Here is a 12,097-nt window from a genome sequence, read left to right as displayed (position 1 = left end):
TCTATTCATAAGGCAGGTTTTCCCCTCACCTCATGTCCTGTCCTTCCAGGAGCAACAACGGGTATATGGATTGGTAGAGGAACTGGTCAGCTGCTCTGAACTTATGTCTTTTATTGGTGGTAATGTTTTTATCAGGTGGGATTTACAGTTGTTGCTGTTGTTCTGGTAATGGAGAGCAGAAAGATTATAGAGATTTGTGAGGAAAATCCTTCCAGCCCTTCCCCCAGCATTTCCTATCAACCACTCAGTCCTTTCTCTTTCCCCAAGTTGGAACATAAACTTTATTTTTCTCTTTTTTTTAAAACGAAGAATATTATACTTCTCCGTAGTTACATGTAAAGTTTCCAACATCCAATTTTTTAGATTTGAGTTGTAAATTTTTCTCCCCTTTCCCTCTTTCCCCTCCCCTGTCCCAGAGATGACATGCAATCTGATATAAACTGTATCAGATGAACTATGTGCATACCTATGTAGGTACAATCACGTGAAACATTTCCACATTAGTCATGTTGTGAAAGAATCAAAAAAGGAAAAATCAATGAAAAGAAGAAAAAAAAAAGTAGCGTTCTTCAGTCTGCATTCAGCCTCCACGTCCTCTGGCTGCGGGCGGCGTTTTCCGTCCCCAGGCTGAGGAGGAGCCCCGTGCTGCCTGTTACTGAGAGTACAAGGTCTGGCGCTTCCACAGCAAGGGCTGGGGTAGAGGGAAGGCTGCAGCCGGCCCGATTCCAGCCCCCTGGGCCTGCCTCTTTTAGCTCCTCTGGCCTCTGTTTGGGCTTCCTCTGTAAAAATAAGGGGATTAGAGCAGAACTTCTCTAAGGCCCTTTCCGGCGATGGTGGAAAAACCTGATGGAAACAGTGAGTTTTCCCCCTCGGGACATCCCTGAAGTATTTAATGCAGATTCTACTCAGTAAACCAGTGAACATTTATTAAGCACCCACTGGTTCCAGACGTGGAACTGAGGGCTGGGACACATAGAAAAACAAAGCTCACTTTGGAGGAGCTCGCAGTTTCTTGTCTCTGAAGCAGAAGTATGTGGACAGATTTGGGGGAAGGATGAGAGTACTCTCCTCTCTCGCTGTCTCTGTGTCTCCCTCCTCTTATAAAATTTCCTTATCTATAAAATGATTTAGATCAGAAGACTTCTAGGATCACTTCCAGCTCAAAGTCTGTGATCCCCTTCCTCTTTCCCATCCCCCCACCCTTCTGGGGCTCACCTGAAACTCCTAGCTTGCTCCATCACTGACGGCAATATCCCTGGGCACCTCCCTACATAGGGCCGTTCCTTCTCCCCCAAGCCTGGGCTGGAAGAGCTGGGCAACCCCCCGCACTCCAGAGCCGCTTCCCAGCGGGACCTCTGCCTTTCCACCTGGTGAGCACCTTAGTGCTGACATGCCCCTGCCTCTGAAGTGCCTTCTTCCCACTAAGTTCCGCATTGGCCTCACACTATTTTTCTCCATCTCCCTCCAGCCCCTTCAGACTCTGTCACTTCCCAAGAGCTCTGTCCCCCAAGTGGCGGCTCCTCCCCGCTCCCCAACCTACAGAATTTGCCCCAGGATTCGAATTTCTAGTTTCGGCTTCCCCTCTTCTGCATAGGGCAGATTAGATGGCCTTTGAGGTCCCCCCATACACCCATATGTTCTCTCTGGCTTAGAGCAAACTTTTTTTTTCCCTTAAAAGGTCCTCTTAAATCTTACTGCCCAAGTTCACAAACCTAATTTGGTCCCACTCCTGGAAAGCACTCCCTTATCCGAGATCCGACCCTCCTGATCCAGGGTACTAGGGAACTTTCCTGAACAGTTTGCACACAAAAAACTGGGCCAGGACATATCCAGGGGATAGCAAACACTGGGCAGCTTAGGAAGGAACGGATGGTTATTTTAAAATTCTGCTTTTTGGTGCTTATCCATAACTTACGATCATCTGTGTTGGATTTTTCTGAAAATTGGTTGCTAATTTGAAGATGAATGCAAGTTGCTCCACTGAAAGAGGAAAAATAATTCATCCCAACTTTGGCAGCCTGGTTCATTTTCAGGTTCATTTTACATTTAAGGGGAGGAAGGGGATGCCAAATAGCTTTTGGGAAATGGAGCTGTCTGCCTTCAGCTGATAGGGGGCTTTGGGAGGAGGAGGGGAGGTGAAAATAGGACACAGCAGAAGGAGTTACTCTAAAAGCTTTGCCAACTAATGAAAACCACCCTGAACCCGAAGCTGGGAGACCCAGATCCCAATACCAAATTTGTCAGTAATTCCTGGGCAATGGGACTTTGAAGAAATCATTTCTTCTTCTCTGGGTCTCGGTTTTTTCATCTGTCCCTCCATGAGCATTCCACACATTACTCATTTCCCGTGTGACCTTGGCTAAGTCCTTTTACCTAAGCTTTGCTCTCCTCATCTCTACAATTAGATCACTGAACCAGAGCAGAAGCTTCTAGACCTCTTTGGCAACCTGGTGAACCTTGTGGATAACTCCTTTCCAGTTTAAAATTCAATATTTTGTTTTTCCCCAATTATGTATAAAAATTCATTTTTAATATTCATTTAAAAAATTTGAGTTCCAAATTCTTTCTCCCCTCCCTCTTGTTGAAAAGACAAGCAATTTGGTATAGGTTATACATGTGCAGTCATGCAAAACATAGTTCCATGTTAGTCATATTGTGAAAGACCAAAAATAAACAAAAAAAACAAACCCTCAACCAAGAAAAATAAAGAAAAATTATCCTTCAATCTATATTCAGACTCCATCAGTTTTTCCTCTGGAGATGGAGAGCATTTTTCATCACAAGTGATGGATCCCTTTCTGAGAAAAAAGTCTTTAAATGCATAAAACAAAACACACAAAATTACCAAAAACCCCAATTATACTAAAGTACAATGATCAAAATAGAAATGTTTTCAGATAGGTTAAGAATTCCTGAACTAGAGGATGCTTAAGCCTCCTTCTCGCTCTAACACCGTTAACAACTGAGGTGTTAAAAACACATATATTTCAAATTTTCAAAAAAGGTGTAGAAAGCTGGTCTCAGTCAGCCAGGTACCAGCCCAGCTTCTGACTCATAGTAGCTGTGTAACTCTGGGGAAAGTCACCTGATTTCTCAGTGCCCTGAGCAACTCCTTGAATGCTCAGATCCTATGGGCAGAGGAAGTTCCCCACCAAGAGTATCTTACACAAATGAAATCACAGGTTTGGTTTATTTATTTATTTATTTTTTTAGTTCTACATTCTCTCCCTTTCCCATCTACTGAAGCAGCCAGAAAAAAGACACCCCTTATATCTGCAAAAGATATTTCTGAATTAGCCCAAACCATCAACAACAAAAACCAAGAGATGGGGAGGAGGTAGCTCTCTGGCTTCTGGGGGAGAAGTGGGGTTTTCTCACTATTAAAAGGGTTCCCTCAGTGCCATCGGTCCCACGACAGCAGGGGTGTCCTTCAGAACACCCTTGGATCCTGGATTTGGAGCTGGAAGGATCTTAGATGTAGAGGTTGACTAATTTTACCCCCTTCTTTCACAGGTGAGGAAAATGGGGCAAAGGCTGGATGACTGTCCATCATCACACAGGCAGTTAAGGCGGCAGAATCCCAATCCAGGTTTGTAGACTCCAGTTCCAGGACCAGGCTTACTGAACCCTGCTGGTGACAAAATATTCATTCCTCTGTCCATCCTCTTCAGTGACCTTAGAACCTAGCATCATTCTGAGGACCCGGACGCGGCTCCAGGGACCAAAGTCATCACTAGAGTCTTTTTTTTTTTTTTTTTTTTTTTTTTTTAAGAATAAGCAAACCCCAAATACCTGGACAGACTACCTTATAACTAAGGCTTCAAGCCTAAGCATTTCTGGTTGATCTTGTGACACAACTGTATCCCTTAGGACTGTAGCTGACCCTACTTAGTAAGAAATCCATGCTTGCTACATGCTCAGGAGGTATTCCCTTAGGGAATACCCATCTTACAAGGGGCTGAGGGGATAAAGGGGGAAAAATATGGGATTGGATCGTCCATCATCCTGAAATTCTGTAGCATTCACTTGTCTGTACCATTCATATGGTGTTTATAAGAATCAGCAGATCCTAAGAAATGGAAGGAAATTTTAAAGCCATCAAATCCAATTGCCCAATTAATTCATCCCTGGTCTATTATCTGAGCCTATTATTGAACACTTGTAGGGATGGAGAGATGACAACCATGGGGGCCACAGACCAACATGCTCCACAGAGCAACCCTGGACAGCGATTAAAAAAAGGTTTTCCTTACTTTGAACTGAAGTTTGCCTCCTCGTAACTTGTGCCTACTTTGCCCGGTGCTGCTCTGCAGCTACAAAGTCTTGTCCTCTCTCCTCGATGCAGCTTTCCCATAGTTTGGCTGCTGTGTTCTCCACTTACAGCTTTCCTTGTGGGGGAAGGGAGAAGGGAATAATCATTGTTAGTTATATCCCCTCTGCCTATGTGCCGGGCACTGGGCTAAGCCCACCCAAATGTCTCACACCAGCCCTAGGAAGAAGGGGCTCTTACCATCCCCCCTTTGCAGTTCAGGACCCGGGTGTCCCAGAGCCAGAACACGAGGCAGGTTTCTAGCCCAGGTTTTCCTGACTCCGAGTCCAGGCTCTGTGCGGTTCCTTTAGTCGCCCTGCACCACGATCTGGAGCCCTGCTGGGCCCCTTTCAGGCCCACCCCTGCCCATGACCGGTTAAAGCCACCTCTTCAGATGTGTTTCCCATAGTTAAGTGGTTCTAAGCTCGGTGCCCTCCGCTAACATAAGGCCCCATCAGCTCTTCTGAACGCCACAACATCCTGCCGCTTTGCATCTTGTCTGCAATCCATAAGACTCCCAGGTCCTTTGCCCACAAACTGACGCCAAGGCTCGTCTCTCCCCTACTCGGGCTTTTGCTCCCCAGGACTGAGACCACTCCCTGGAGGGGGTTCCTGTGGCTTTCTGACATTCGGTTCCGTCAAAGTGTCCCGCCCCACACCCTCCCTCCCTCCCCTGGGCTTTCACCCAAATGCAGACTCGACATTTCCTCTTGCTGATGTTGGCCAGGTTCCCCCGGCCCCTCCGAGAGCCTTGTGCACCATCATCATCTTCATGGTGAGGCTGTAAAGCCCCTGTGTAACCTCCCACAGTGATGTGCACAGGTAAATACACGGAGTAAATGAATGTATGAATGATGGGGATCCCGGCACCCAAAGGAGATAACTACAGCAGAGCAGCCCTCCGGGGACGGCGAGCTATGAGCACGAGTCATCCAGCCCAGGCCCCGAGTGGCCCCCAAGGACCTCCCAGCTGTGTGGGCACCCAGCCTTTGCCAGGCCCCCAGGGCAGCGGCCGTTTTTCTGGGTCCACAACGTTCTCACTGAAGGCGCCCTTCCCGGCCTCCCTAGGCCAGCAGTCAGTGGCTATGTCCCCAGAGGATTGGGCCAAGCCCGAGCTCCGGGAGTCGCAAGAATCTGGGCCCGAGAAGCCTCCCTGAGCAGCAGAAGGGTCCCCTCTCAACCCGTCCTTCGCCCCAGCCCCGCTGAGGAGGAGGTGCCGACAGTTTTCAAAAAGAAATGCGATCCACACTACAGAGTTATAGAAAAATGACCCATGGAGGTTTAATTGATATAGAAAACATGGGGCAAGACAAGCTGGATTGATTGTCACACCGTTGTTAAGCACACAAGAGCCATTCCTAAACCACACAGCATCAGTCAAGTAACCAAAGGGACTCCTCAGGGAGGAGGGGCTCACGCCTCAGTGTAGCACCTGGGGGGGCAGCAAAAAGTAATCTGGTCCCCAGGATTCTCCTCCTCGAGGAAGACAATGAGAGGCTGGTTTCCATGCCGAGGAGGGCCAAGCACAACTCCACAGCCTTGGAGACAGAAAAATGTCGACTTCTTCAAAACGGCGAGACGGGCTCGCAGGAGTCCCCGCCAAACCCTGCCCAGGAACGCATCTGTCCGGGGGCTGACTGAAGGAGAGCTGCCGGGAGCCCCCCCTCTGATAACCCTCCTCTCCAGCCCCCTTGTGCAGAGACTTCTGACTGGTGCCAGATACCTCATTATCTACAGCAAAACTGGAAAGCTTAGAGGGGAGGGCAGGGGAAGGAAGCAGTGGCAGGAAGAGGAAAAAAAGAGTGTTGGCTGAAATGCAAATACATTTATCCAAAGAGCCCGATGAGAAAAGGTAGGAGGAAAGCAAGGGCTACAAAACTCAAGGTGACCTGAGAAACAGAAGAGATGATTGGGAGGAGGCCAAGGACACACCCGGCCCCTTTTTAATGGCTTTCTCTCTATCTGGGGGTCAAGGAATGGGGTTCGAGAGAAGTCCGCCCCGGCTTCCTCCTCCCACGGAGCCTGATCCCCAAGCCTTTGCCCAAGCCCATGGACAGGGCTTTGCTCTTGGGAACCCAGGGACAGAGGCGGACAGGGATTCCCTCATGGGGCAAGCTCAGCAAAGGCAGAGGAAAGACTCACTTGCCTCATTTCTCAGGGACCCCACATCAATCACCCTCAAGGAGAGGCTCTGTAAAGCTGACCACAAACCTGAGACAATTCGAGTTATTGTGCAAAAAAGGAATCATTAAAAAAAAAAAAAAAAACAGGGCCTGGAGCCCTGCTGCTGAGGTATTAGCTCAAAAGAGACAGATTCAGAAGGGAGCCAGTCCCCAAGAAGCACCATGTCCCAAGGTGAACGTGCTTTGGAGAGAGCATGAATCCACACCCTGATCTGCCCAGGGACACATCAAGAGTTACAAAAACGTCTACTCTGGACTTTTCCAAATGCCCTAGAGTCCCAAGGGAGAAAATCAGGTCCCCTGGAAGGACTAAGACCACTCCCTGAAGAGTGTTCCCATGGCTTTCTGACATTAGGTCCCCATGAAAGTGTCCTGCTCCACCCCATCCCTCCTTCTGTTGAGGCTGTATCTCCTCCGTACCGGCATGATAATGTAGACCCCAGCGGGTCATGGACACTTTTCCGTTTGGGACACACTGTGGAGTTCTCAGAGGGTGGGGCTTGCTACAGTCCTCCCACTGCCCTCTACCCCATCATCGCTCTATGCCCTCCCCCAAAGTCCTGAGAGGGTTGGGTTTGTAGAGCAGAGGAATGATGGATCAGGGTCAATAAGGTGCAGGAAGCTCCTTAGGCACTTGGTCTAAGAGAAGGGGGGCCTGCAGAGCCCTGAGCCCCACCGACCGGGGCCTTAATAGTGGTACACCTTCAGCTTGTGGTTTTCATCCAGTCCCAGCTGCATCAGGCCTGTGGCAGAAGAGGGCTTGGGCGTATTGGAGAAGAAGGATCTGATTAACTCAGTGAAGGAAAAGCTTAGGGTTTCTGGAGCAAAGAGGCAGTGAAGGTCATGGGAAGGGCCCAGAACCCCCCAGGGCACAGGGCTACCAAAGTCCTTTATCCCACTTACCCCAGCCTTTCCCACAGAGAAGGGGACACACAGAGGCAAAGGGATAAGCTGAAAGGATACACCTTGGGGTCCTTCTTCATGTGCTCCAGCCACTTCCTGTTGGACTCAATCATGCCTTGAAAGTTGGCGCCTCCGCTCTGAGAGAGCTGGGAGTGCGAGCGGTGCAGCTGGCGGAGCTGCTCACTGAGCCACCGAGCCCCGGGTAAAGTGCCAAGGGAGAGAGAGCAGATAGAAAGGGGAAACCGAGGAGAGGATGGACTGTGGGGCCAGCTCAGTCTGCATGCTCCCGCCCTCTGTCCCGGGCCCCAGAAGGCACACGCAGCCGGCCTTAAGCCACTGCCGGACTTTGGGTCCGTTTCCCATCGCAGAGCCTCCTCCATTCCCAAGTGCGGGCTGCATCCCCATCAAGCAGTAGCTTTTTTTTCCAGGAAAAGGGAAGGAAAAGAGGGAGATTCCTCCCCGGGAGAGCACTGACATTTGGATCTAGACTTGCTCCTCCAGGCACTTTTGCCAGTCCCTGGAACAAAATCCTCCAACTGCCCAGGCACCCCCTGCCCCCTCACTTCTGAAGCAAACCCAAACGCTTTTTGTGAAGGAATGTGGGGAGAAAAGGGGGGGAATGAGGTGGGGGGAGGAGCAGTACAGAAGAACTGGCAAAGAGGTACCAACAAGGAGCGAGAAATCAGATCGGCTTAAGTCACTGCCCTCGCGTCTCCCTGCTCCGGAGCTGCTGAGGAGGGAGTAGGGGTACCCCAGGGCAGGCCCACAGACCTGTCTAAAACGCTAGAGGGGGCAGGAAGGATCCAGCTTGAGGGAGCTTTTCATGCCCAGTTGCCATGAGACAGATTTCTCTAATGGGAAGCCTTTGGAGATGGACTCGGTAAACTCTGGTATCTGGGCATCTCCCCCTGTATTTCCATCTACTGGATGCCTCTCTTGGTGGCAGTGGGATCTTGTTCTGCAAGCGATGGGCCGATGTGGAATAGGCTTGACTTGCCCAGATCTGGGGGGGGGGGGGGGGGGGGGGAGGCAGGCCTGCTAATGGGGGCCCTCTCCCCACCTTTTTTGAGAGACAGACTAGACCTGCTTTTCCCCAGAGGTCCCATCCCTTGGGAAGAAATGGGAAGCAGCCTAAATCCCACAGCTGCGACTTTCAAAATAGAGGGCAGGAAGCTTACCTGGCAGATACATAGCCCAACCTGTTGTCCAGAGGAATTGGGCTGCCACTAAGTAATGGGACTCCAGCTGTAAAATATCAAAAAAGTAATTTCAGAAAGGCAGGAACTCAACCTGAGCTGCTACCCCATCCTAATCTAGCTGCCTTTTCTGGAAGCAGGGGTCTTTTCCCATTTCATTTACAAATATTTAATTTTTCTAATGGGGAAATGGGAGAGGATTCCCCAATCCCTCCTATCTCTTGAGTACTAGAGATATTTGTGGTTAGAGATGGTATAGACATTTGTGGTAGCCTTGCTTAGAGACAGTATAGAGATGGTAGCTTCTTAAATTGTGGGTCAAGACTCCATTTAGGATCTTGTAACTGAATGTGGGAGTTGTGAAATTATGATTTATCATCAGTAAATGTTTGACTTGTATACCTATTGTATATATCTCTATACCTGGGGTCATGTAAAGATTTCTTAGATGAAAAGGGGTAGCAAGTGGAAAAAGTTTGAGATGCCCTGATAGGTAACCCCCAGCTCAAACATTCAGGGAGAGCATTCCATCAGATCATCTTCCAGGAAAACTTCCAGGGAAGCCTACAGCTTTTCCCAAATTCTCCATTTCACAGAGTCATTTAACTCTGAGACCATTGTGGTCTGTTTCACCAAATGGTCCATGGACTGCCTGGAATGGCTGATGAACCATTCCAAGGGGAAGACATAGTTAATGGGGGTGGGATAGGGAGAATCAGCTGGAGACTAGAACAGGGTCCTGGGGGGAAACTCACCTGGAAAATATTTGTGCCATTTCTCCACCAGAAAGTTGTCCATTGACTGAGCAACTGAAGAGGAGAGCCCAGGGTTCACTCCCGGGCTCCAAGCCCATCGATTGGGGAGAGGGATAGCAGTGGAGGGAGCCACAGGGGTGGGGGCTAACACTCTGGTCACAGAAGGGTTAGTGGAGACGGCGGTGGTCTTGGAGGGCAGGGGAGGCATCTGGACTTGGGTTGAAGTTAAGACAGGGGATGGCTGAACACTGAGGGTGCCCAAGACACTCAGTACCCCATTGAGCTCATTGGTGATTCTCTGTAAAGAGTTGCTCAAGTATCGGATCTTGTTGAGCTGGGGGAAAGGAATGTTTGACACTGGATCCCCTAAAAGAAAAGACATCAGTGATAAAGGAGCAATTTAGGGGCCACCTCCTAACATGTAACATATCTAGCTTCTCATAATGGTCACAGGATGACAGAGCTGGGAATAATCTCAAAGTCTGCCCAAAGAGAAAACCCTTAAAGTTCAGTCAGGTTCATGGCTGAATGGGGCCCATGCCTTGCAGGACAGACAGCGATTCCCCAGGATAAGACCAGGATAAGACAGAAGTGGAGAGGTCAGAAAGGGTGAAAGCCGTTTCAGCCATTTAATGGCTAGGACCAGTAGAGGAGAAATTCTGAAAGCTGGGCTCCAGAGAACAGAGAATTCAGTGAGGAAGAGAATCTCAAGGACTAGCAGAACCCCAGGTAGAGCTAAGGGGTGGAGGGTGACAACCCAACCTTCCTTTCAGAGGCTACATAAAAACTACAGAACGCATGGCCTCCACCCCATTCCCAGCCAAACACACTCCTCACCCTGGGGCAGAGAGGAAGACTCAGAGCTTGTACTGCCGATGTCTTCAAAATCACTAAGTTCAAACGCTACCACCTTCTTACAGGAAATTCCTTTCATTGTGTCCTCATCTGAGAGCTAGTTGGAGAAAGCAGCAGTTAGCCCCCTTCCTTCTCGTGGGCCCCGGGATCCACAGAGGGTGAGGAGGCCCACACCCACCTCACAGCTCTCAGCACAGCTCCCCGGGGCCCCAATGAGAAGGGCAGCCAACAGGAGACCAGCCACTCTCTTACCCACAAGGGCCTGACCCCAGGGCCAGGACAAGGACCGGCGCCCTTGGGGGCAAGATCTGAGAACCTCCCCGCTCCTCCCAGACTCCGACCCTCCTCCCTCCCACCCATGTCTGCAGGTCATTGTCTTGCTGCAGGTACTGAGTCTTCAGATAGCTAACACATGTCCCTTAACACCAAACAAAGGCCTAGAGGGCCACAGAAAGCAGAATTCTTTGGCAGTAAATGTGTTTACACTTATGCTGAGAATAAATAATAAGAGTTATCATTTCTGTAGGACTCTAAGGGTTGCCGAGTGCTTTCCTATGCCAGCCCGTTTGGTCCTCCTCCAAGGCACCAAGAGTTAAAGTGACTTGCCCAGGGTCACACAGCTAGCTGGTATCTGGGGCAGAATTCAGATTCGGTCTTTCTGACTCCAACTCCTGTGTTCTCCGCCTGCGCCATGTTTAGGTACGCCTCAGGAGAGGACTGCTGGGCAGACACGGCCAGGCCATCTAGCCCACCCTCTAGTTTTACAGACAGAGCAATTGAGGTCACAGAGCTGGGAAGTCCAGAAGCCCCGAGCCTGACTGCAGATCTAGGCACGACCCTGTCCTTAATCCATCTCAAACCCAGTCTAGCTATTCCTGTACCTTCTCCCCAGATCCTGGACCCCCAGAGCCTCCTCCCCCATGGCAGGGGTCATCAGAAGGCCCCACTTGTAGCTCTTCCACCCTGAGGACTGACTTGAGGGGCTGTACCTCTTCCCAAAGGGAATTCTCCAGCTGACTCAGCTTCTCCTCTTTTTTCTTCAGCAGAACTTGGCCCCTGCGCATGGCTGATTTCATCTCATCCAGGTTCTTTGTCTCCTGCAGCAGGTAAAAAGGAATGGGGAGAAATCAGAGCGGTGACGGGGTCCTGAGCAATGCAGCTGGCCAGAGAAGCCGTCAGCGAGGGGAGGGAGCAGATGGCTGGCGGGACGAGGTGGCAGCATTCATTAGGCTGACAGTAAGCGGCCCAGGGGCTGCCAGCCTCTGTCAATGCCAAGGGCCTGGCCTTTGGTCAGCCACAGGGCTCTTTCCTTGCCTTTCCAACCCATACTGTATCACAGGCTATTGATTTTACACAAAAGGAAGCATTAGTCTTCTGAGAATCAAAATATCCCAAGAAGCTTTGCTTTGTTGGCAATATCAAAATAGTCTGGCCAACTGGGGTCTTTGACTTACACTGAAAAGTATTCTTTGCAAGAAAAGACCCCAGAATCAACTTATAATGAAGACTGAGACAATAATAGTAACAACAGTAATAGTAACTGCTGGCGTTTACATAACACTTTAAGGTTTGCAAAGAGCTGTGATACAGCATTGCATTTGATCCTTGCAAAACTCTGTGAGGTAGGTCCTACCATGATCTCCATTTTATAGCTGAGGAAACTGAGGCAAACAATGGTTACATGACTTTTTCAGTGTCACATGGCTAGCACGTATCTGAGACAGGATTTGAACTTGGATCTTCCCAACTCCAAGTCCAGCATTAGCTGCCTCAGTTCAAAACCGTACAGTATCCACACGGTGTCTTTTTTATAGACTCCAAGGGCTACCCTGACCACGGTACGTGCTTCAGAAGCCACTTTAGCTTGCCTAACCTCTGCAGGCTTGCCGGGGGCCT

At 49.7% G+C, this 12,097-nt stretch overlaps 1 protein-coding gene across 7 annotated transcripts in view; it reads right to left on the bottom strand.

Annotated features, from left to right (window-relative positions):
- Positions 1–5,565: 5,565 nt before the first annotated feature.
- Positions 5,566–12,097, bottom strand: part of CEP164 (centrosomal protein 164) — an 81,691-nt gene continuing 75,159 nt past the window's right edge. For all 7 annotated transcript variants that reach the window (XM_023499425.2, XM_031961327.1, XM_031961326.1 and 4 more), the window contains 6 exons: positions 11,191–11,298; positions 10,184–10,298; positions 9,347–9,712; positions 8,574–8,640; positions 7,456–7,578; positions 5,566–7,276 (listed from right to left, as the gene is read on the bottom strand). In XM_023499425.2, the coding sequence (XP_023355193.1) occupies positions 7,180–7,276; positions 7,456–7,578; positions 8,574–8,640; positions 9,347–9,712; positions 10,184–10,298; positions 11,191–11,298 (876 nt within the window). In that variant the 3' untranslated portion in view covers positions 5,566–7,179. The remainder of the gene's footprint in view (positions 7,277–7,455; positions 7,579–8,573; positions 8,641–9,346; positions 9,713–10,183; positions 10,299–11,190; positions 11,299–12,097) is intronic.

Source organism: Sarcophilus harrisii, chromosome 3 (genome assembly GCF_902635505.1).
Source record: "Sarcophilus harrisii chromosome 3, mSarHar1.11, whole genome shotgun sequence".
In the NCBI taxonomy this organism is placed as follows: domain Eukaryota; kingdom Metazoa; phylum Chordata; class Mammalia; order Dasyuromorphia; family Dasyuridae; genus Sarcophilus; species Sarcophilus harrisii.
Note: the sequence above shows the minus strand (reverse complement) of the source record. Positions and strands in the feature narration are given on the sequence as shown.